A 24,736-nucleotide genomic window follows, 5' to 3' on the forward strand; every position below is an offset into this window, starting at 1 on the left:
AATAAGAGTGTCATCACAGGCTCAGTTACAAAAGATTTAATGTGTAGTGTTGTTATAAAACAGAATACTAAAGAAAGTTACAATCTTGTGAACACTGTGAGAGGGTAGTCAAAAACTGGTGTCTTAGTGAAGAGAACAAGGCGTCTATTTTTTTCTCACTCGGCTTTAGGTATGTGTGTATGTACAGGTACACATACACATTCACATGTATATTCATATGTTCCTATGTACATAGGAAATTTTTTTGGCATTGAATTCCTGAAGCTTAGTCAGTTCTGACTAATGAAAAACAGAAAGGGCATTCATGTATTTTTACATTTTCCTTTACACCACTTATTGTAAACCTGGAAATGGTTATTATTTTGAGATTATTTTTATAAAGTAATCTTGTATCTGAATCTGCTTTCAATTTCCATATCCATGCTCTCAAAATCTGTGAAAGCAGTCCAAAAAAACAGAAGGCATTAAATAAAAGAAATAGAAACCTTTGTTTGTAAATATTTCCTTTTGAAAAATGTATCTATAAAACATTTTCAAATATACATTCATCCTGAAACATTTAAATTATTATATAGTTGAATTTACAAATACAAATATTGAAGATTTATTTTTTCCCTTATGGAAAGTAACCATGGAAAATAAGGCCTAAATAATGTCAAGAATCAATAGGAAATAAATGACTTATTTAATCCCAGGAAAGTTAATTACTAATTGCACTCAGACCTCCTAAAAAATGAAAATTTTTGAAATCACAGGTAAAATATCTAGTAATAATAGCAACAATAATTATTTTGATATTCATCAAAAATATATTGATTGCTATATATCTCAATAACCTTTCTCCATGATTTTCTTGATCAGACAAGTCGGTGCCTCATCTACTGAATTAGAAAGTTCACCAAGCGGTTGCCATGCATATAAACACATATTGTATATTCATATGTACATATTCATATATTCATATAGCCTGACTTTCTAAGTGTTTAAAGGATCTATGCAATACATTTTCATACTTATGTTATTAATCTCTCTTACCATGAAGGAATAAAGAGGTTCCATGCCTGTTAGCTCCTTTTTCTACATAAAATATTCCTTTATTGTAATATTAATTGCTGCATTTTTATGTGTAGTTTATAGGTATCCATTGTTTCCTCTAATAGTAGTAAACTTATATTAGGCTTTTTTTCATTGTATCTAATTAGTTATAATATTATAAGCTAACTGACTAGATTTAACTTTAATTTTAAAACTATCAGGCAAATAGGTTGTCAGCCAAAAGGTCATATTTTCTAGTATAAAAATGGTTTAATTTTCAAAAATTTTCACACTGCAGAGATAAAAGAGTGACTTTTTTCACCTCACATGAGAATTTCTGCTTATAATGTGTTCAGTAAATAGTGTAGTACATTGCTATTCTCACAATTTTTGAAGTTTCTTAATGGAAACCTATTTTTTATAGACTTATTTTGATTATATCCAAATCATATATTATAATAAATGTGGTTCTAAGTACATGAATTTATAACTACAATTTACTTTGTTGGCTTTTAGAAGTAAGTTCCTGGGCCTGAGCATTCATTTGGAGGCAGCCTTCATAATTTTAAAATGTAGACCATAAATTCTAAAGCAATAACTAAAATAAAAAAAATATTATAGCCAAGTCTAAAAGGACATAAATGAAATCATTCCAAAAGAAGCCCCACTCCCAAAAAAGGAGAACAGAGAAGGTGTAAAAATAGAAAGTAAATAAATAGCAAGATGATAATTTTAAACCTAATTATATCAATTTCCAAATCAAATATAAACGATTTTAATGCTCTAGTTAAATAGCAGAGATATAATGAAAAATACAGAGTATGCTATATAGAATAAGTGCATTTCAAATATAGAATATAAATAAGTTAAAAGAATAGGAATAAAACATACAAAAATAATGAAATTATATATACTTCTATTAGTACCAAAGTAGATTTTAGAGGAAAATATATTACATGATAAAGTGGTTGTTTAATCAAAAGGACACTAAAATATTGTTTATGCATATTTTAACAGAGCTTCAAAGCACATGAAGTGAACATTGACATGACAGTAAGGAGAAACATACATATCCACAATTGTAGTTGGAGATTTCCACCTTCCTCTCTCAGTAACTGATGGCACACAGATAAAAAATCTGTAAGAACATTGAACAGTTGGAAAACACTAGAAAGCTAGGTACAGTGGTGCACTACTAGAATTCCGGCTACATACACTGTGGACAAAGGTCCCAAAATCTGGGTCAGCCTCAGCAACTCAGCAAGACCCTGTCTCAAAATAAAAAATAAAATGAGCTGGAAGTGTAGCTTAGTGGTAGAACATCCCTGGGTTCAATTCCTAGTATCTCTCTCTCTCTCTCTCTCTTTCTCTCTCTCTCTCACACACACACACACACACACACACATAGAGAGAGAGAAAGAGAGAGAAAAGGAAGGAAGAAAAAAAGACACTACAGAGCAACTAGAGAAACTTGAAAGAAAAATTTTATGTTTGTTCAGACTGAGATGAATTAAAATGCATTAATAAGTAAATGTCTAGTCTATCAATGAAGAAGAAATTTAAATTTTTTCACATATAATCCATAAGTTAAAAGTTTAATATAAATGGAGACAAGTATTTTTCTTTACATTTCTTCTCTAAATAACCCACAGATTTTAATATTATAGTTGTACTTATTACACATGTAGAATAGAAGAAAATACTATGTGTCTTACATTTAATTTCAAGGCTATATAATTAAGTTTAAAAAATTCCATATGAAACAAATCATACGTATGCATCAGAGGGCCTACTGTAAAAGGAAAAGACAGGAACTGAAATAGTTATTTGTAAAAAAGACTGAAAAATATTTGTTTATAGTCCATAAAATAAATTTGAAGAACGGTTTGCAAAATAATCAATCTTCATTTAATCTATGATGCTATTGATTATAAAGCATGCTCTTATTTTAAGTTTTCCAAAGAAAAAGTAAATGTTCCCTATTCTAAAAGTTTAAAATGTAAAAAGTACGTGTATCCCGAGCTATTAACTGGTTGTTCTGACAGTTAAATGCAAATAGACTTGGCTACCTAGAACTGAAGGTAAAAATATCTCTTCTAAAATGAATTTTGTGTGAAATGAATTCAGATTCTATTGACTCATGGAAATAACCACTACAGACCTAGTGTTTCTGAGGAATTTATAAATTTTCTGCTTTCAACACTTGAAGAAAGAAACATTCTCAACCTCTCTGGATAAAGATACCAGTATGGGAAAAAGGCCAATATCAAATAAAAAATCATTATTAACTCAGATACTTAACATGTATAAAAGAGGTTGCTATATTTTCCCTGAAATCCTTTAAATTTTTCTGTTGATGTCTTCAGGAAGCTAGAGTTCTTTGCCTGAAGACTCTAAGCAATGAATTAACTCAATGTCATTAGTTCAGTTGAGGCCAAATTTTAATATCTGATCCCAATTAGGCACTAGTATTACCCCTGGGCACTATAATTCTTCAGGATCACACAGAACTTGACACTTGTCAAGTTGATATATAAAAAGATGTTCAAGATGATAAAAACTTAATAAAAAACAATTAGAAATTGTACGCTTAGAATCAAATTGTGTAGACACAGATAGTTATAAAAACATATTATACAACTCAAAGAAAAGTCAAAAAAACCTATTAATATAAACAGTATGACTGAGCAGAAAATTTTTGATAAATTGCTCTGATAATTTTTTTTTAATTTCTAAATTTCCTACTTGTAAACATAACAAAGGAAATATTAAATATTTAAAAAATATTAAATTTTTGAAATTTTTTCTTAAATAATGTTTGTTATAGCACCAGCAATTTGTTTTGATAATAAAAGTAATAATAGTAGTATGTGTCCCAGAAGTATCATTTACATGTGCATTATGGTAAATTATTCAAGTTTCTATTAAGTTTATAAGACATGAAGTGAACCATACATAGCTATAACTCAGACAACTGACAATGTGGGAAATGTTATCAGAAAAGCAGTTTTTTTAAGAGGTTTTCTTATTACATACACTACTACAAATTCCTTGACAAGGTTTTTCTTTAAAATTTCTTATTTAACATAGAGTTTTTAGGACTTGTAGATCTTATTTTCATTATATATATATATATATATATATATATATATATATATATATATATATGAAGTTCATTCAGTCAACTTGAATAGAATTTGATCCTCTAGTTGTGAACTTTATTAACTACTTAGAAGCCTTACCTTATCTTTTCTTTGTTTTTCATCCTGGTATATAGCCCAGTGTTCTCCATCGTTGCTGTAGGCTAGTTTGTAGGAGCCAACAAACTGTACGTGACCAAAATCTTTAGCTCCTTGTGTGATGATGCCAGTCACTTTGGTAGGGACAAGAAGATCCACCTAAAAGATAAAAACACACAATTGGATCCTTTGTAAATTTGAATCCTTTATAAACACAAGAAATTAAAAATGATACATGCAAAAAAACAAAAATATGCTTGGCTATTGTATTCTGAAAGAGATGACAGAGTCTATTGTTGGTTTATGATTTTGATTTTGTCATTGGCCAAATGTGGTCCAAGATTTCTTGAATAACCATTTTGACCATTTTAAAAATAAGGCAAAGGTCCACAGATTCATTTTATACTAGACTGATTCATCTAGCTGTGCAGTTTCCATATAACTGAGAATGGAACTGGCAGGGTAACTTTGAGATTGATTATTATCTCCCAGAACTTATGCATATATTTCAATTTACTGACTTTTCTAAGTAATTCAATAAAATAAAAGTAAAATTGTAGCTGTATATAACATGAACAAAACTGTTCATTTCATAACAAAAATTAGATATTTCACAATTAAATTTAAATAAAAAGTAAACCTTTTTAGTGAAAATAATCAATTCAGCAATATATAATTGAAAAATAATAATCACTGTCCAATGAAGATTCCTATTCAGAGAGCTACAATCCTGAAAAGCTTGAGAATAAAGTCAATTACTCTTCAAAAATGTAAGATTACAAATGCATTCCTGACTGGTGGGATCTATGCTTATACAGTGTTTTTTTTTTCTTCTTCTGCAAAACATATAGGACATGAGAACCAGGTCAATTTAGTCAGCATTAACATTGTGAAAATATAATTTAAATGCAAAAGAAAAGATGGTTTTCATCAAAGAAGAGTATATAATATTAATAGTTTAATAATTTCCATCCTCATTCTCTCATTCTTTCTTGATTCTTATATTTTATAACTCTAATTAAAAAATAAATCTGAGAAGCTTTGTTTTTCATAGGACAACTCTTGAAAGAATGTTACCTTTGGTTTTATTTGTGTCCCTTGATCTATACATTTGTTTTCATCAAGTAGTAGCTGTCTACTTCCACCTATTTCCTATCACTAAGTGCCATGCTACATCCGTGATCTTATCATCTTTAACTCTCATGAGACCATCCATGTGTGTGACCTTGGTGCTTTTAACTACTATGTCCTTTTGTTTCTATTTCAGATCCTTCATCCTGTCAGATGTAAGGTAGCCATAAATAGTCTGCCATGGGTCAGATGCAGGCCATAAATGAGAACAGAGAGCTAGGGGCAATGTATAGAATAAGACCATATTTAGTGGCATAGATGCCATCAGTATAAATATGAAAAAAAAGTTTCTAATGTATCACTGAGTGTCATTATATTCTTTTAAATTCACCTGGAGTTTTTTGCTCATTTTTTGAAACATGCGTTAAAAATATTAAGCTCAAAAAATATCACGAATTAAGGTAGATAACTACATTTAATGCTTCATTAAAATAATTCTGAAGAGATATATATTTTCCTGTGTTCCAAATATGTGTCGTACCATCTAAAATATCATGTGCTGTTCAACAGTGCAGGATGGCAAAATTATGATATCCTGGGAAGGAAATGGTTGATACTAAGCATTGTACCAAGTGTAATTTTCTATGTGCCTAATTTCATCCTTTCAGGGACCATGGAAAATGAGATATTATCTCCTCTTTCCATATGAGGTAGTATATGCCTAAAGAAGTAATGTAACATGTGATCTGAAGATAAGCAGTGAATAAAGAGAAAGGGAGAATCTCAGATTGCAAACCATGTCTTTCTGCTTTAAAGGCTCATCATACATATGTATTCTCCAAGTAGTGAATCACATTTTCATCCAATGATTGTTTTTCTCCATCCTCTGTAACTACTTTAGAAATTTCTGAAGAATCACCACACTCATCAAACTGACAGCAAGTCTAAGACAAACAAAAACAACTCTGGATTTACACTATTAGGAGAGTTCTATGTTTAATCATGAATTTCCTCTGTGTTCTTCTGCTGTCTGGGCTTAAAATATTGATTGCTTTGTTGTCCTAAATCCAAATCTAATTGCTGAGAGATTCTCAGGTAAAGCTGCTGTTCTTTACAATATTCTTCATGTTGCTGACACTCAACCAGTGGTAAAATAAATAAATAACAAGTAAATAAAATCATCTCACAGAACTCTGAGTCACTGTGTTTCCATCAAAGGAAACTCAGTGACACCACGGATATGAACAACCCAGGGCTGAATTCTTCAGCCTAAATGTCCATGAATCCTGAGCTCAGATGACGCAAGGAGGAGTCTTCCTTCATCTCCTTTCCTGTGGTGGTTCTGCCTTCAGCTGGGTTTCCTGCTGGGTGGAGATGTTTTCTCCCAAGTTGTGTGTCTTGGCTCTTTCCAGCAGATATGTTTTTCTCCCCTAACTGCTCCCCTTCTCCAATTTTTTTTTTGATCTAGAAATGTTTTTCTTTTTTGTACTAGTTAAGCTTAAATAGGCAGCAATCTGTTTCAAGCTGGATTTTGTCCTAAAATTTGCCACATTAAACTTGAAATACAAGATCTCAGCAAAGCACTTCTTTCAGTACAAAATTAATCAGCAACTCATATATAACATGAGGTTGCTGAGAGGGCATGTACAGAGCGAACCCTGAGACATGCTCCAACCCCAGAGTTCAGCATGTAGTATCATTCCAGAGAAGGCCATTTCTCAGAGCCTAACACTTGCCCTTGGCCTCCAACAACCCTGACCTCTAATAGATCTTCTAAGTTAAAGCTGAACTACAAATATTCTGGACAAGTTACCTTCTGCTGTTTTAAACACTCATATCCTGAAATTTGGCTCAAATATAACAGGTTATTTAGGGCATTGTGTTGGCTCAGAGTACTGTATTTCATGTCTGGGTCTATAATGTATCTTATAGGTAATAGGTCCTCAATAAATGTTCTGCTGGATTGGGCTAAAGCTGCTTCCTAAGTATGTTCCACAGTGAAGACCCAGTCTATGGATAAGGAAAATAGCATGTAATAATGCAGCTGCCTTTCTCCAATACTCCCATGTGAAATTACATTATTCATAAAGTAAACCTGCTATTTTAGCTGTATACATGAATTTTTACTAGTAAAGGTAACTAGCTAAAAGTTCTGTCCAGTCTTTAGGAATTTGATTATTGAGAGTCAGCCTACTCTAAGGAGCTGCATGGTGTGGGGTCCTGAATGGGCTACATGCCTTTGGGCAAACTATTCTACTTCTTTACATCTCATTTTCCTCATTAAAAAAATCTATATCTATATATCTATATATCTATATATCTATATATGTATATAAATATGAGGATAAGAGTATTTATAGTATAAAAAGAGTTAACATTTATTAAATATATAAAACAATATATAAAATACAATAAGTAGGAAACTTTGATGACAAGCTGAAATAAAGCTGAAGAAAGAATCTAGTATCAGTCTGAGACAACCTTGTTAGAAATATACAGAAAAAAAGGAAAAGGGGTAGCTGAATTGCTTTGGAATCAACTTCTGGATATAATACATTCTGATTATATTCTCAAGATGTACAAAAAGATAATCATTTCATCTGTTCTTAAAGTAGATCAAATTTAAAATGGTTCAAATTCTCATGTATGAGTTACATTATTTATAAAATATAAATAAAAAAATTTATGACATCTTTCATATCTCTATTTGAATACTGGTTTGTACTTCAATAGGAAATGGTTCTAAATTAATATTAAAAGAGAAAATTTGGTTCCAGAATGTATTGTGATTTATTTCACTCCAATTACAGGAATGATAGTAAGAGGGGAGGAACACTTATTGAGAGAGACTTGAATGACTTAAAGTAAACAAAAACATTGCATAAGGGTTATGTAGGAATATTTGCTATTATAAAACTCTATAATATTGTTTTACCAAAGCATAAATTATTTTGGAGCATGTCAAAGTTAGAAAAATGGTGTGGAACATCTGCAAGCATTTGTTAGAGAAAGATCACGATAAACTGCATTTCAGAAATGTGCACAGCACCCTGACAATGTTTCCCTGAAAAAGATATGGAAGGTTGAAAGAGTTACTTGTTTTTTATGGAGACATTCTTAAAGGGTTGAGGAAAATAAAAAGCCATATAGATATAGAGGTGTTCAAGAAAAGTGAACAGAGCTGAAGAGATTTATTACAGAAATGTGCAACTCAGCTGCATCTAAAGTGCTCTAGTTTTTGCTTTTATGTAATTTAGCTTGGATTATGTATTTTACAACTTCCTGGAGCTTTGTAAAATTAACTCATTAAGAAGAAATAACACTAAAGCTAATATAATTATCTACTGCAGTCATCCCTTGGTATCTAAGGGGAATTGGTTCCAGGACCCTGTTGTGGATGCTAAAATCTGTAGATGTTCAAGTCCCTTATATAAAAAGAAATAGTATTTGAATATAACTTATGTATATCCATCAGAGATTATTTAAAATAATCTCTAGGCCATTTATTATATGTATACATTCTGAATTTTAAGTAAATAGAGTTAGATGGTATTTTTTCAGGGAATAATGGTTAAAAAAATAATCTCTCTATGTTCAGCACAGATTCAATCACCCCCTCCCAAGTATTATCAATCCACATTTGGTTGGATTCATAAATACAGAACCTACAGATACAGAGGGACAAACTATATTAAGAAATTGAGTTATAGGACAAATGTTTAGATATATTTTAACCTTTAGAGTAAATAGGTCAATTGCACATAATCTCAATTATATTTAAGACATAAAATAGTTGTACTTGGAGTTTGGACAATATTGTGGGTTATCAAAGTATATTGTTGCAGACCAAGTGGCTAATGTGCTAAACTTATTATGAGCTATAGTTTAGCCCCTATATCTGATTTGATATTGAGTTTCTAAGGTTTATAATCCTTAAACTATTCTGAAGTCCTGTTAATATAAGAATTCTAAAGCTCATTATTGTACTCTTCCCTTTATTGAAAAAGTTTTAAATTCCCCAACATTATTTTTTAACAATTTTAAATAACAATTACTTTTTCTAATTTTTCCTCACATCATATCTTTAAAAGTAGAGCAAACAAAATTATACCACAAAACAACCTTTCAAAGGATGCAGAGGCTTCACTCTTATTGGTGTTTTAGGGTGTGCTTTTTATATGTGAAGCCATACATGGCACTACTGAAAACTTTCTCTGCTCAGGTGATCTAGTGCATTCTGTAGAACACAGGGCATATTGTAGCCATTCCAAATATTCAGGTATCTTCTGCCCTGGACTCAAACTTGAGATAATTTCATAGTTAACCACCTGCAACTGCAACATGGGACAATGCTATATGTCAACCAGAGCTGCAGCCATGGTTGCTTTCAGCTCATAATTACTAACTTTTCAAAAGGACTTATTTAGAGTCATATAATTAGTGTAACTTCGTATTTGTATTGAGAATGGGAGCATAATTATGAGGATTTTATATTTTAGAATTTTTATATCTTACCTGGTGAATGTGTTCATGTTACATAGGAAAAAATTAAAATACAGAAATTTAAAAAACAAAACCTTTGTCTCCCCATCAGAAACAATGTTTTTGCCCTGTTCATATATATTTTTAGATAAATTTATAATTCTCAGTATTTGAAAAATATTATAGGTTATCAGATGTTATTTACACATCTCATCCACATTTGTAGGCAATTATTTACTCTCTCTTAACATTTCACTAATTTTCTAAGATATTATTTCAATTTTTTTCTTATTCTAAAAGTCATCTTGAGAATTTTCCATAATCCTGCTCTTGTAAATCAAAAAGGTTTCTTGTCCCCAACTTGATTTTTTTCCCATTACAATCAATAGTCTCATAAAATCCTAGTCTTCTCATTCTGAACACATATCTCTTTATTCCTAGAAACTGAATTCAAAGAATTAAAGTCACTGGATCAAAGACCATATTTAAAGAAATAAAAATAAGATTTTTAAAGATGAAAATATTAGTTGGTACACAGATATAATCAGAAATATACTTAAAACTAGTTGTCATTCTACTATTCAGTTAACTCCAGTTAATTGCTTTATATACTTATTTCTAGATATTTTTCCATATATCCTATAAATTTAGATCACATTACATATGTGGTTTTGAAATTTTGTGTTTTTTCTCACTTCCCATGGGTATTTTACATACAAATAATTTGTAATGGCTACACAACTATGCGTGCATTAGATATAAAATTTACTTTATCAATCCCCACTTGATGTTTGTTAAATTAAAAAATAGTACACATTAATTATACAGAATAATGGGTTTCATCTTGACACATTCATCATGCAAATAATTCAATCAGTTTCACTCCCTGTTATCTCTCATTGATCTTTCCGGCTTCCTCTATCTGATTGCATTTCTCTATCCTAAGGCTTTTATTTTCTATCGATTTTTTATTCTCTATTTTTTCTTTTATTCTCTATAGCTTTTATATATGAGGAAAAAAACACACGCAAAACTTGTCTTTCTGAGTCTGGCTTATTTTGCTTAACATGATCTTCCAGTTTCATCCATTTGGAAATCAGCTGGGATGAAACCAAATGATCATGATGACATTTTTAATGTGCTGCTGAATCTGATTTGCAAGTATTTTGTTAAGCACCTTGCAACTATGTTCATCAAGGATATTGCTCTATAATTTAAATTTTTTGATTGTTCATTCTAACAATATGTACAGATGTAGTTTCTGTAATGCCCCTTACCTATTATCTATTGGAGTAAAGATTTTCTTGTTAAAGGACTATTTATTTGTAGTCAACATATTACCTATTATGTTTGTTGTATTTTCCCCTAATTTGATATATAATTTATTTTTTGATACAAATATTTTTGTTTTATTTTTTTACTAAAATTTATCACTTCTTTTGCAATTGCATTTTTGGAGTGTTTAAAAAGACATTCTATTTAATTAGGTCAGTTAAAAATTATTTACATTTTCTTGTATGATTTCCTCTTAGGTTTTCTTTCATTTTTCCTTCTTCAACATCTGAATCATCTTGGTTTTATACATACATATTATGTGATATAAGATCATGTCACATTTTCAATGTAAAAATGGAATCTTCTCAACAGTATTTGTTTAATAATCTACTTTGCCTTGTTTCCCCCTACTTGGTGGATTATTGTGAAATTTGTTCTTTATTCTTGAAATTAACAGTATAATTCATCTTCATCTGTCAGAATCTCAGTCTTTCTCTCTCCCTCTCTCTCCTTCCATCTATCTATCTAAATTTGTTGCTACATAAAGGAATGAAACGAGGGAACTGTATCTCAGTGTTATATACTCAGACCTTTTTATTTTTCGTTTTGATTCAGTGTCTCCAGTTGCTCAGGCTGGACTTGAACCTTGATCCTTCTGCCTCAGCCTCCCAAGGTTTTGGAATTACAAGCATGCACCACAAACTTCACTTAAAATATACTACTTTGTTTCTTTTTCTTTCTTCCATTTTTTTTTCTTTATTTTCTTTATTTTCTTTAGTTTTTTTTTTTTTTTTTTTTTTTTTTAATGTAGTGCTAAGGAACAAACCCAGTACCTCAAATGCGCTAAGCAAGTGCTCTACCTACAGGCCACAATCCCAGCCTTTCTAACCCTTGAAAGCCAATTATCCAAAAACTGTTTCCTTACTTCTGAGTTCTTGTATTTAAAATATTTTCTTACTCATCATTTTCATTTTTTTATTATTCTCCCTTACCTTCTCAAAGTTTATTGATTTGACCTCAATACTATAAGTTTTATTTTTAGTAATGTAATTTCTGTACTTACATTTAAAAAATATATATTTATTTTTATTCCAATTTGTTGTATATGACAGAAGAATGTGTTACAATTCGTATTACACATATAGAGCATGATTTTCATGTCTCTGGTTGTATACAAAGTATACTCACATCATTTGTGTCTTTATGTCTTTATACATGTACTTAGAGTAATGATGTCCTTCTCATTCCACCATCTTTTCTACCTCCATCCCCCTCCTTTTCCCTCCCACCACTTTGCACTATCTAGAATTCATCTAATCCTCCCATTCTCCCCCTCTGAATCCCACTATGAATTAGCCTCCTTATATCAGAAAACATTTGGCACCTGGTATTTTGGGATTGGCTAACTTTACTTAGCATTATATTCTCCAACTCAATCTATTTACCTGCAAATGCCATGATTTTATTCTCTTTTATTCTGCACTTAAATTTTTAAAATTTTCTTGAAACACATTTCTAAGATAGCTCCCTAATCTTGAATTTCACCTCCCATTATTTTATGGAAAAATAAAATATTATTTTAAATAAAATATTATTTTATTTCTTCCATATTTTCTAATTTTTCCATAAAATATTTTATAAAAAATATGTTTACATATTCTAATAATTTGCTCATTCTGTAGAAAAATTTCCATTTTCATAGCTTTTCTTCATATCTTTAGAATAATTCCCACTCTTTTGTCGTACTGCATATTGTAAAAGTAGGCCCCAAACAATCTTTCTTTATTTTTGTGTACTTGATTTGAAGAGGGAAAAAAGAGTCCTGGTGTTTGACACACCCTGTCCATCTGGGTTCCCTTTGACCCCTCATCATATATCAGGCAGTTGAAATAATTTTCTTTCAGATTTTAAGTATTAGCACTACCTCTGGCTTTCTTGCCGGTGTCTGGCAATACAACTAAAGCTGGTCTGAAAAACAATTCTCTTCTACTCCTGTTTTCTTCCAAATATAGAAAAGATAACTTATCTTCTTGACATACAAAACTTGAAGCATTGCTTATTCAAAGGAGATTTTGTTAGAATAACTGAACTCTCACTGTCTGTTTCTGTACTGTGTAATTCACTTATATTATTACTAGTCTTTTTTGTCAAGGTGTAAAATTACATGGGTGGGAAACTTGCTTTATGTTGTTCACCATGTAATTGAGGTGTTTCAGTATAAATATATATTAAATGAATAGTATCATATCTTATAATTTTGTGAGTTAACAAATCCAACACATTTTCCTTTTCCTTTTTCCAGGTTAATATTACTGAAGGTTGTATTCTCTGTCAACTGATTTGATAGAACATTGGAAGATGAAGCACTGATCCAGGCATGGGTTTTCTGGTAGTAGAGTAACCACTAAAGCTCTAGCACACTGTGCTCTGAGTCTGGGTCACTATTTTTCTGATTGAGATGTCAGAATCCCCCACTGTAGTTGCAGCAGATTCTGTACAGATACAGGCAGTCACCAATGGGCTTCCTGATGCACATGCATTTGTGTGCCTGCCTCAGGAATTTGGAAGGGAAATAAAGGCTTCAGTGATCCCAACCAAGAAGCTGAATAAGTTAAAAGGATGCCATGTACTCAGATCCTCAATACAGGAGAACTTAAACTCAGTTCAGTTTCCCCAGTTACAGAGGAAGCTTCCAAATGTAGTTCTTAGGAAAACATTTAAGAAAATTCAACCATGTGTGAAAGTCATTCTAAATGAAAGTCCATATATCAAGATCTCACCAAATTTCAAAAAAGTTTAAAAATAAAAATTCCAAATTACATTTGGAGTTAAGAAAATAATATTATAAAGTTAATGCCCTTGTATTGATGTACTTAAATTGTAACTGCATCAAAGGAAAAGTACTTGGTTTTCTTTTTTTTCATAATGAGCAGATCTTTGTGCAATATTTTATAAGAATTTATTTTAAATTGTTTTGAAATCCCCAAATAATTGTAGTTAAAATAACTAAAATTGACATCAAGTTAACCAGCTAGCTATTGTCCAATCTCACCAAATATATGAAACATGTTTAACATCTCTAGCAATTAGGGTCATGCAAATCAAAACTACTCTAAGATTTCATCTTACTGCAGTCAGAATGGCAGCTATTAAGAATACAAACAAAGATAAGTGTTGATGAGGATGTGGGGAAAAGGCACACTCATACATTGCTTGTGGGACTGCAAATTAGTGTAACCGATATGGAAAGCAATATGGAGACTACTTGGAAAACCTGGAATAGAATCACCATTTGACCTAGCTATCCCACTCCTGGGTTTATACCCAAGGGACTTAAAATCAGCATATTATAGTATCATATCAATGTTTATAGCAGCACAATTCACAAAAGCTAAACTGTGGAACCAACTTAGATGCTCTTCAGTAGATGAGATGAATGAATAAAGAAAATGTGGTACATGTACACAATGGAATATTATTCAGCATTAAAAAAGAATAAAATCATGGTATTTTCAGGTAAATGGATGGATCTGGAGAATATAATGCTAAGTGAAATTAGCAAATCCCCAAAAACCAAATGCCGAATGATTTCTCTAATTTAAGGATGCTGATTCATAATATGCTGCGGGAAAGTGGGGGAGGATTAAATGAACTCTAGATCAGGCAAAGGGGAAAAGGGTGGGGGAGAAGGAAGGGGTCATAAGAGTAGGAAAGACTGCGGAATGTGATGGTCATTGTTACCCTAATTACATGTATGAAAACACAAAAGATGTGACTCTACTTTGTGTACAACCAGAGATATAAAAAGTTGTGCTCTATATGTGTAATATTAATTGTAATGCCTTCTGTTGTCATATATAACAAATCTAAATTAAAAAAAACATATATGTTGAATCTAAGAAAATACAGATCAAAGTGAAATTAAAACTGAAACATGTTGAAAAACAAAATTTTCAGGACTCTTAGGTAAAACAATAGTATGTTTTTCATGGTATGACTGAAAGTAATTTTCTGCTAAGTTCATCAAAAATAAGATCAACCTGGGAGGGCAGAATTAACATATTTTCTTTAATTACCTCTCAAGAATGATTTTGATTAGGCTGGAAATCTTGACTTATTCCATGAATAAAAATTCAGGGTGGTGACTATTTGAATTAGTCTATACTTGATAGGATCATTACCAATTCGTTAGTGGATAATTGATACAACTCTTTGATTAAAGAGCATGATGGTATACAGTAAGGTTTATTCAGATGGGTTAATTACAGCAGAACCAAAGCCCAAATGGAGCAGAAAAAAAATATCATCAGTAAATAATCTCATGTTACTTAGAAAACAATTACATAGCCTTTAAGTAGGCAATGATACAGTTTGTTATTCAGTGCTTTTTGACAGCACAGTGTAAGTAGTACCCAGGTAAACATTATGTTAGCATCTTTTGTAAAGTGAACTGTGGATCAACTTGCATGCATTTCAGTAACCAGAATTTGGCTGTTATTTATACTTGAAAAGCTGTTTGAATATATCTTTGACAATTGCTTCTTTAAATATAATTTTATCAAATGCATTGTATTTTGTATAGACATGATATATTTTAGAAGCTGACATTGACAAAGAAAAATCTTCTATAAACAAATATGTTTGTGAATGTGCACAACTACATAAATCTTGCTTTGTGACAAATAAACACAAATGATAACAACATGTTGAATGCAAACATGTAAGAATGAAGTGTGCTACAACATCAAATCACTAAATAGTAAGGGGCTCTCAAAATGTAGGGAAGTTGACAGAACATTCAATGTCTGTTTGTCATGCTTGCTGCAGGAGCTATGCATTTTATATTGCTGTAAAATTTAACCATTCCCACTATTTGAAAGTCATGCATAAATACCACTTTGTTTCTTCAGACCAAGCAAACTATAATGCTAGAATTTCCAATTTTAACTGAATACATGTGTGCTTTATGGTGACTGAATTTTAGGTTAAACCAACAAAATCAGAGCAAAGAGACCTAGCTGCAACATTTTCCCCCTTTGACCTTACAAAAGGAAGTGGAAAAGGCATGGCCTTTCAGGATCAGCTATAAGGTAAATGCTTTATACTACTTTAGAAAAATGCACCATCAATGTTAATAGCCCAAAATCACAAGGGCAGAACAGAGTTCTGAAGAGCCTAGAGAGAAGAGGGAGAAGACTCAGCAGGTGTATAAGTACCTGCAGATTATAGTATTGAGATCCATTGACATAGGAAAGGGAGCTGCCCCAAAAGATGACCTATAGATATAATATTTTGTCCTAAGAGAGATTACATATACAGGATGGATAAAAGCAATACAAATTATTTAAATTCAAATTTGTTGTCAATAGTACTGTGAGTACTAATATTCATATAAGGAAAGACAATCAGGCGCCAGAGGATCTTGTAGGGCTATCTAGTTTCTCAGCCCTTCAGTTACCACAAATTTTATCTGTAGTCTTACAAACTCACTAAAAGCCAAGGTGTAGATTTTCTTATTCAATATCCATAAAATCAACATGTTTTAATTATGCACACAAATATTAATTTATATATTGTATGAATATCTATATATTCTTCTGCTATTATTGATGCTAATGTCTCCTCCTTGTCCCCCCCTCCTCCGGGTCCTAGTGAAAATAAAGAGCAGTCATCGTATTCTTGAAACTCTGATCTCATCAAACTGCTCTTTTAGGTCTCAATTTCTATTTCTTATTTATACTTCTTAATACAGTATCCAAAGCCTTTCAAGCATATTAAGCAGTAGAATATAAAACTGGGACTGAATGATGAAAAAAATCTGAATACAATCTAATGACCATATTTTAATTAAGTCCTATGTACAATGTGGCTCAGGTACATCTATAATAAAGCCCCCAAAGGGTATGTGGCTAACAGTTATAACGTTCTAGCTCAAATATATGGTGTATAACTCCTATAAAATATGTTGCTCTTGACTGCATGTGAAAAATAAGTTGCTTCTTCTTTCCTTCTGGTGAGAAATGGCACTGCACTTATAGGACTCTTGAATATATGCTTGTCTCAGAACTTACACAAGGGCTAATTTCCCTGTGCAATCAGTTCCAAACAACCTCATACTTTTAAAATCACATTCTTTAACTCTAAAACTATTCATGCACTATATTTTCTATTAGTATAAAATAGCTCATAAACTGCAGTCTTAAATTAGATATGGAATTAATAAATCACTTGAAACAAACTCATTATATTGAACTTATTTTTCGTTTTGCATATATAGTCAAGATATTAAAAACTTCCCAAGTTATAGCTCACTTCACTGAGGGCTTACTTGTAAATTTAAATAGACTCTGTTGAGACATCCCTATCAGTTGAATGCCTTTATATCCCACTGAAGGATTTAGACTCAAAATTAATGACATTTAGATACAATTTAAAAAATAATCAAAGACAACATAAACAGAAAATATAAGTATATTTTCTTTTTCCTTAATACTATAAGTATTTAAAGAACCTGAAATCTAAAGAATTTTTATTAAATTTAAATACTACTCAAAGAAAGAAAAACATAATAATGTAAAAATTCTTACACTGACACTAAAAGTATATCAGAAAATTATTTTGTAATCAGCAAGAACCAATCAGCAAAGAAGCAGAAAAACAAAAATAGAAATTAAAATTCTCCATTTTCATAAATCACTGTCTCTTGAACTTCTAGCTTTATGTATCTAAAGATGTTTTTTGATATATTCTTCCCATCTTGGAGAAATCTGGCACATTTCAAGAAATGCTGAAATACCTATTAGTTTAGGAATCTAAATATAACTTTGACATGTCTCAATGTTCAACAGAAACACTATGGGCCCAACACAAACGACTGTCCCAATTCTCCCTAAGAGGAGAGGAGACACTCGGAACAGAGGCCACATATAACATTGACTGTCATTTTAGTATTTTGTGTTCTGAAAATGTGGCCTTGTGTTGGGATGCATTTCCTTCAACTCTCACGTAGAGTGATGCTTTCTTTAAAAGGTAACAGAGAATGACAAAAACACCGTGTCAACAATATATTTCAGGAACAAGAAATATCTTGGTTGCTGAGATGACAGAAAGGTAAATTTTGAGGATTAATTCTCAAATAGCACATTTTTTAAAACTATCAAGTCACTGTAACTAATCAGGTTATATTTTCAAGACAGAAACAATAACTTGAAACAATCCAATAATAAAACAGAGATTAATATGTCTGACATTGTTGTTTTCTATTATAGATACATTTTGTTAGGTTAAGAATGTTCTCTACTATTATTTATTTGCTATGAAATTTTAAATCATAAATAGGTGTTGAATCCTATCAAATTTGTATGTATTTTTATATTGTGATAATCGTACAGGTTTCTCTATAATCAATTAATTAATTAATACACAATCAAAGCTATAAAATCAACACCCATCAATCTGAGAACTCTAACATTGACAACAGTTATGAACAAATCTTTCACCCTATCCTACTTCTGCCCACTAAAACTGCCTGATCCTGTATTATTTATTGTTATACTGCCTTCTAAAATAGTTTGCAGGTATGACTTTAATGTTAAACACCAACATTTAGCTTTAAGTTATTTTAAAAATGCATAAAACATGTCATAAAGGCATCTTCTGGGACTTGCTTTTTAAACTCAATATTATATTTCTAAGATTCTTCCATATGTTTTCTGATAGTTACAAATTCCAGTTATTTTTACTGCTTTATAAAAGTCCATATGTGTATATACATACAATACATTTATCCCTTCTCATATGTATTTTACGATGTCCAGATTTGGGCTTTTAAAATCAGTGAGATGAACATTCTTATACTTGCTTCTTGGTGTATATACTAAAATATTATTCTTGATTATGTACCTAGAAGGGCCATGTTTTTAGTTGGAGAGTATACAAATACTTAATGTCACAAGATAAGGACAATTTTCCAAAATGGTTTTGCCAATTTACATAATCATCATTAAGATACTATCTCTTTAGCTTTAATTTTATAAGTTGGCGAATAACACTAGTAGATTTTTTACAATTTAAAACTTTTCATGCACACTTGTGAAAAAAATTACCCTCTACCAGAAAACACATTTAAAGTTTGATGGATCCCCTTATTAATTTCTGCTTTAGATGCTTACATCAGGTTCACAAGTGCTACTCTCTTTTGCTCTCTTTCCCTGTGCTTTCCTGCCCATGTTGGGTACCAGTAGGTTATGTTTTCCCAAACAATCTGGGAAACTTGCCTCTCTTTCTCATCTTTGAAATAGTTTGTGTAAAACAGAGGGTATATGTTTTTAAAACTGTGAAGCCAAATTCAATGTCTTTCATGCTCATAGAACTATTCAGGGTATTTTTGGTTGTTGTTGTTGTCTTATTTTTTTTCCCTGAACATACAGGTTTTCCAACTTTTTAATGCATTTTGATAAAATGTCTATTCTTGTTGCACTATAAGTTTATTGGCATATTTATATTAACATTTTTATAATTAATCAGTATTTTTGTAGTGTTCTATTTTTAAAATTTTCTTCTCTTGGATAAGTTTGCCAGAAATTTAGCCATTTGCTTCAATAGCTTAATAAGGTTACTAGACACAAGAGTATTAAGCAGAAATCATTAACATTTCTATCTACTAGCCTCATCCAACTGGAAAATGCAAATTAGAAAAACATTCACTCTAATAACAAATCTCATATAGATTAGGTATCTATCCAGAGATTCAAGTCCTTGTGAAAAAATAGTTAATGCTTTTGAAATACCTAAGTGAATGAAAAGATATAGCCCATTTCATAAAAGTAAAGCCCCAATATATAAAAAAAGATACTTATTTCCTCTAATTACTCCAAAATTTTGCATATTTACCATCAAAATTTTCTTAGTATTTTGGAGGAATGTGCTCAAATGATCTGAAATCTATGGGGAAATAATGAAGGACCAGGAAAATCCAATTAGAGGAATGGCTGATGGTGATGATAGGGTGTGGGGTGAGGCACTATTACCACCTAAAATAAAGACTTCAAGCTGGCAAATTTTTATTTTACCACCTAAGATAAAAATTAAAGTGAATTACTTTAATTAAGTAATTAAGCAGTGATGTAGTTGTAAGGATAGGCACACAGGCAATCCTCACAAAATAAAGACAAAAACAGAGTCATCTGCAAGATTGGTGTGTGACAGAGATGGCAGCATAAAATCACTGGAAGTACCTCCAGTGAGTGATGCCACAGAGACTGTCCACTTATACAGAAAACAAGGATCAGAGCTCTCCTTTTCTCCATGAGCCAAAATGAAGTCAAAACCACTTCAAGGCAAAAAGGAAGATTTTGAATATTTATAAAGAGAATATGAAAGCTAGTATTTCTAACAAGGAAGGAAAAATTTTTAATGGAAACTAAATAATGACACCTCTTACCAAACTACAATGAAAATTTGCATACAACACATAAAAAAATCAAGTAAAAAGAAATAGTTAGAACCTGGGAGAAGATATCTCTCAAAAGTTGTCAGTTATGTTTTCTATTTTTTTTAAAGAAAAAAACTAACCATTAGAAAAAAATGTGGAAAAAGGTAAATAAGTAATACAATTACAAAGTATAAAATTATGAAGAAAGAGATACAAGTGAAAAGCTAACCTTCATAAGTAATCAGAGAAATAAAAATTAAAATAGTGCTTATCTTCTCTTTCTCATTCACAGCCTAAAGGTTCAACTATATTAATGGCTGGTGAATAGACACTGAAAGAACCATCAAGGCTTGCCATTGGAGAAAATGCCCGTTTATTGAGGAACAGCTCTGCATATTTATAGAGCCGGGGTGGTTTGACAGTTATGACAGTTTAATTGTTGAACGGTTTGACAGTTGGCTGGGGTGCTTTCTGACTGGTGGGTAAGGATCATGTGAGCCAGCAGGGCTCACCATTGGACTGCTCTTCTTGCGGGATGGGGAAGTTAGTCTTTGGAGCCCAGGCAACTCCCAACAGACACAATCTGCATAAGCATTATGGAAATGCACATGCCCATTAATTCAGAGGTTGCCCTTAGTGTATTCCTGGGATATGCCCTCACAGGTGGCTACAAGGAGACAGAAACAATAATGTTACTAATAATGTAAAATTGTTTTCATAGCAAATGATTGTGGGAAATTGAAGTCTAAGGAAAGAACTGATAACTAAATGGGATTATATTCATTCATGATTCATGATTAAAATGAATAAAATAGAGATAAATCTATCAACTTGGGAAATCCAAGTTATAGACAGATATGGACATTTACAATTCTTAATTTGGGGATAGCATAGAAAGCAGCTCAAACTATTGCACAGATGTTTCTACCATCGTATTTTTTTCTAACACTTCTGCCAAATGTTCCAACAGGTGAGGCCTGGAAAAGAGGTTTAGATTGAGGTTCTATTGCCTCAGTTTGACACTCCAAGGGTAGAGTATGTCACCATTTCTGGTCCTTATAAAGGACCACTGCAGGTTATGCAACAAACCTCCTGAATAGAGCCCCAAAAGAATCAGATGCCACAACCCAGAAATACACTGTTAATGTCCTAAAAGGAAGATTCTATTGGGAGAAAAAGGAAAAAGGGCCAGTTGATGATATGCTCTACTCCCTTTTTATCTCTCACTGCAACATTGGCCTCACTGTAGACTTTCTGAGCAAGTCAGCAACTGGCTGTTTTGGGGTAAATTGTAGCCAATTCAGATACTTACAAACCTTTTATTTATTTTCCTACCTTCTTCCACTCCCTCATTCCTATAGCCTAGGACTGTATCACCCAAAAGTATTAGCTAAATTCAAGATTTTTTTTAATAAGGTGCTTTGGCTGAAACAATTATTTACATAGTGTTCATTCTTTTTCATTATAAAGTGCTTCCTAATCAAAGCAATTAGGAAATAAATAAAAGACACCCAGATTGGAGAAGAAATAAATTTCTCTATTTGCATATGAATGATCATGTATATAGAACATCCAAATGAACCTTTATAAAAATTATTGGAACTAATGAGTTCACCAAGTTTACTGGATAGAAAATCCATATACAAAAAATAAATTGTATTCTGTGCACTAATAATGGATAAATCCAAAAATGAGATTAACAAAATCATTCCAGGGGCTGGGGTTGTGGCTCAGTGGTAGAGCTTTTGCCTATCATGTATGAGGCACTATGTTCTATCCTCAGCACCATATAAAAATAAATAAGCAAAATAAAGGTATTGTGTCAAACTACATCTATATCTATCCGTCTATCTATCTATCTATCTATAGAGAGAGAGAGAAAAAGAAAGAAAATCATTCAATTAGTGTAGCCCCCCAAATATCTGCAGAACAAATTTGACAAAAGAAGTATAAAACTTGTACACTAAAAACTGTAAAAATTGTTGAAAGAAATTAAGACTGATTTAAATAAATAGAAATATATACCATGACTGTGGATTAAAAGACTTATTAACATTGTTAAAGGCAATATTCCCCAAGTTAATCAACAAAATCAAAACAATTCCCATCAGTATCCCAACTGGCTCCTTAGCAGAAACTGACACTGACCCAAAATAGCTAAAATAATCTTGAAACATAACAAAATTGGAGGATTCATTTTCCTTATTTCAAAATGCACTAAAAAGCTACTATAATCGCAATGATGTGGGACATGCATTTTATACATGCACCTATGCACATATACATACACACATGCTCATATGTATACACACATATATGAGTTTAATACTTTGAAACAAATTTGCATTTGAAAATATGATACAATATTAACTTGCAAAATTACTAAATTTGATTATATTATTGTGTGTACAGGATTGAAATACTTTTGTAATTTAAAAAGCTGAAGTATATTTGAACTCCTAGGGAAAGAATTAAGCTATCTGTTTTTGTTTTTAAGTTTTATGTGGGAGTAGGAGAAGTAGACTCTTTTAAAGTGTCTGTCTAAATTTCTCTAGCAAAACTGACATTTTCTATTCAGTTTTGCAGTATAAACTAAAAACATGAATAATAAGAATGCAAAGGAACAGATAAATAGGCAATTTCTGGATGCTTCTTAAGAACTCTGCTTGATCTCAGGCATAGCAAAAGCTAATGTCTGGAGGGTTTTAAAATCAAGCCTCTTTAATTATTTTTACATTCTACATGACCTCTTTTCATTATTATTTTTATTATTACTACAGAAGTAATATCACTGAGTAATTTATTTTAAAGAAAGATTTTAACATCTAGTTGAGTTTATACTGTATAACTTGTTTTCATACATTGCTGCCTATTGGCATAAAATAAATTTGATAAACATGTAAGCAAGAAGCAAGAATTACAACTGTAATATTTAATAAATTATATCACAAAATTAGGTTTTCCCTAATTGCAAACTTGCTCTTATATAAAAACTATTTGTAATTATTTTCTACAAATGTTATCCTATTAGTGTTAACTTTTGCACAATAAAATAAAATAGTCTAACCCATGTATTTTAAAGATTTTTTTTGAAAACCATGCATAATGGTTATAACATTTAAAGAAACCAATTACAGAATATGTATTGGTTTCCAAACATTTTCTGTCACATCCCTAAGTTTTTCTTATATGACATAATGCCTGGTATAGAATAAGAGGTAGAATAAATTTTACTTTACTTTTATTATTTCATTACTGAATCAGATTAAAATTATGTCAATTAATATATCAAAATGAATACATCTACATTTGGTATTCATTTGAAACTCAAACATAAAATACTAAGTAATTTGGGGCTGGGACTGTGGCTCAGTGGTGGAGTGCTCATGTGAGGCACTGGGTTTGATCCTCAGCACCATATAAAATATTAATAAATATATATTAAAAAGGTATTGTATCCAACTAAAAATATATTTTTTAAAAAGACTAAGCAATTCATTTCCTCAATTGTTCTATTGTGAAATTCTCCAAGTCTCTGTACTTCTGTCCTTCCTGGATGCCCTATCTTTGTTAAGAATTTTGGCTATTGTCTATATACTTTTGCTCCTTCCATTTTCTCCCTGACTTTTCAAATTCTTATTTGAGGACATAAAATGAGGATTGCATATTTCTGGGAAGTCTTTCTTGGCATTCACTTTGAAGTGGAGTTTATTTCTCTTTTAATCTCTAGAATAATAGTAATAGCAATTTTAACTGAGTGCTTATTAAGCATCAGGAAATGGAATAGATATTCATTCTATCCACCTAATAAAACTGTGCAAATTTCCATTGTTACCTAGTTTTGTAAGTCAGGAGATCTCAAGGAAGCTTTAGGTGACTAAGTCAAGGTTCTCATCAAGTCCATTTATTACATGGCCAGTTTGCTGCATTGTTCAGATTTCATCCTATAAAAGAATCCCTGGTAGATGAAACACAAATGGACTTCGTGTTTTGCTCATCTTCTGATTCTCAAGTTGTACACCCTCTAGTGGCTGCAGCTTCTGGATAAGAGAAGTCACTTTTCTCATTGGTCTTCTGAAATGGAATACTTCTTCACAATTCATTTGCTCACAGTGGAAAGCCTTATTCTAATTGTCTCAAATAACCTATATGAACTAATATGGGTCACAGTCAGATTCTAGAGCCTTTGTTCCTAGCTATA

General features: G+C 31.4%; 1 protein-coding gene across 2 annotated transcripts in view; it reads right to left on the minus strand.

Moving 5' to 3' along the window:
• Positions 1-24,736, minus strand: part of Edil3 (EGF like and discoidin domains 3) — a 399,196-nt gene that overhangs the window by 27,326 nt on the left and 347,134 nt on the right. For both annotated transcript variants that reach the window (XM_026394555.2, XM_026394553.2), the window contains one exon: positions 4,278-4,433. In XM_026394555.2, the coding sequence (XP_026250340.1) occupies positions 4,278-4,433 (156 nt within the window). The remainder of the gene's footprint in view (positions 1-4,277; positions 4,434-24,736) is intronic.

The sequence above is a fragment of the Urocitellus parryii genome, chromosome 1, assembly GCF_045843805.1.
Source record: "Urocitellus parryii isolate mUroPar1 chromosome 1, mUroPar1.hap1, whole genome shotgun sequence".
Lineage (NCBI taxonomy): Eukaryota > Metazoa > Chordata > Mammalia > Rodentia > Sciuridae > Urocitellus > Urocitellus parryii.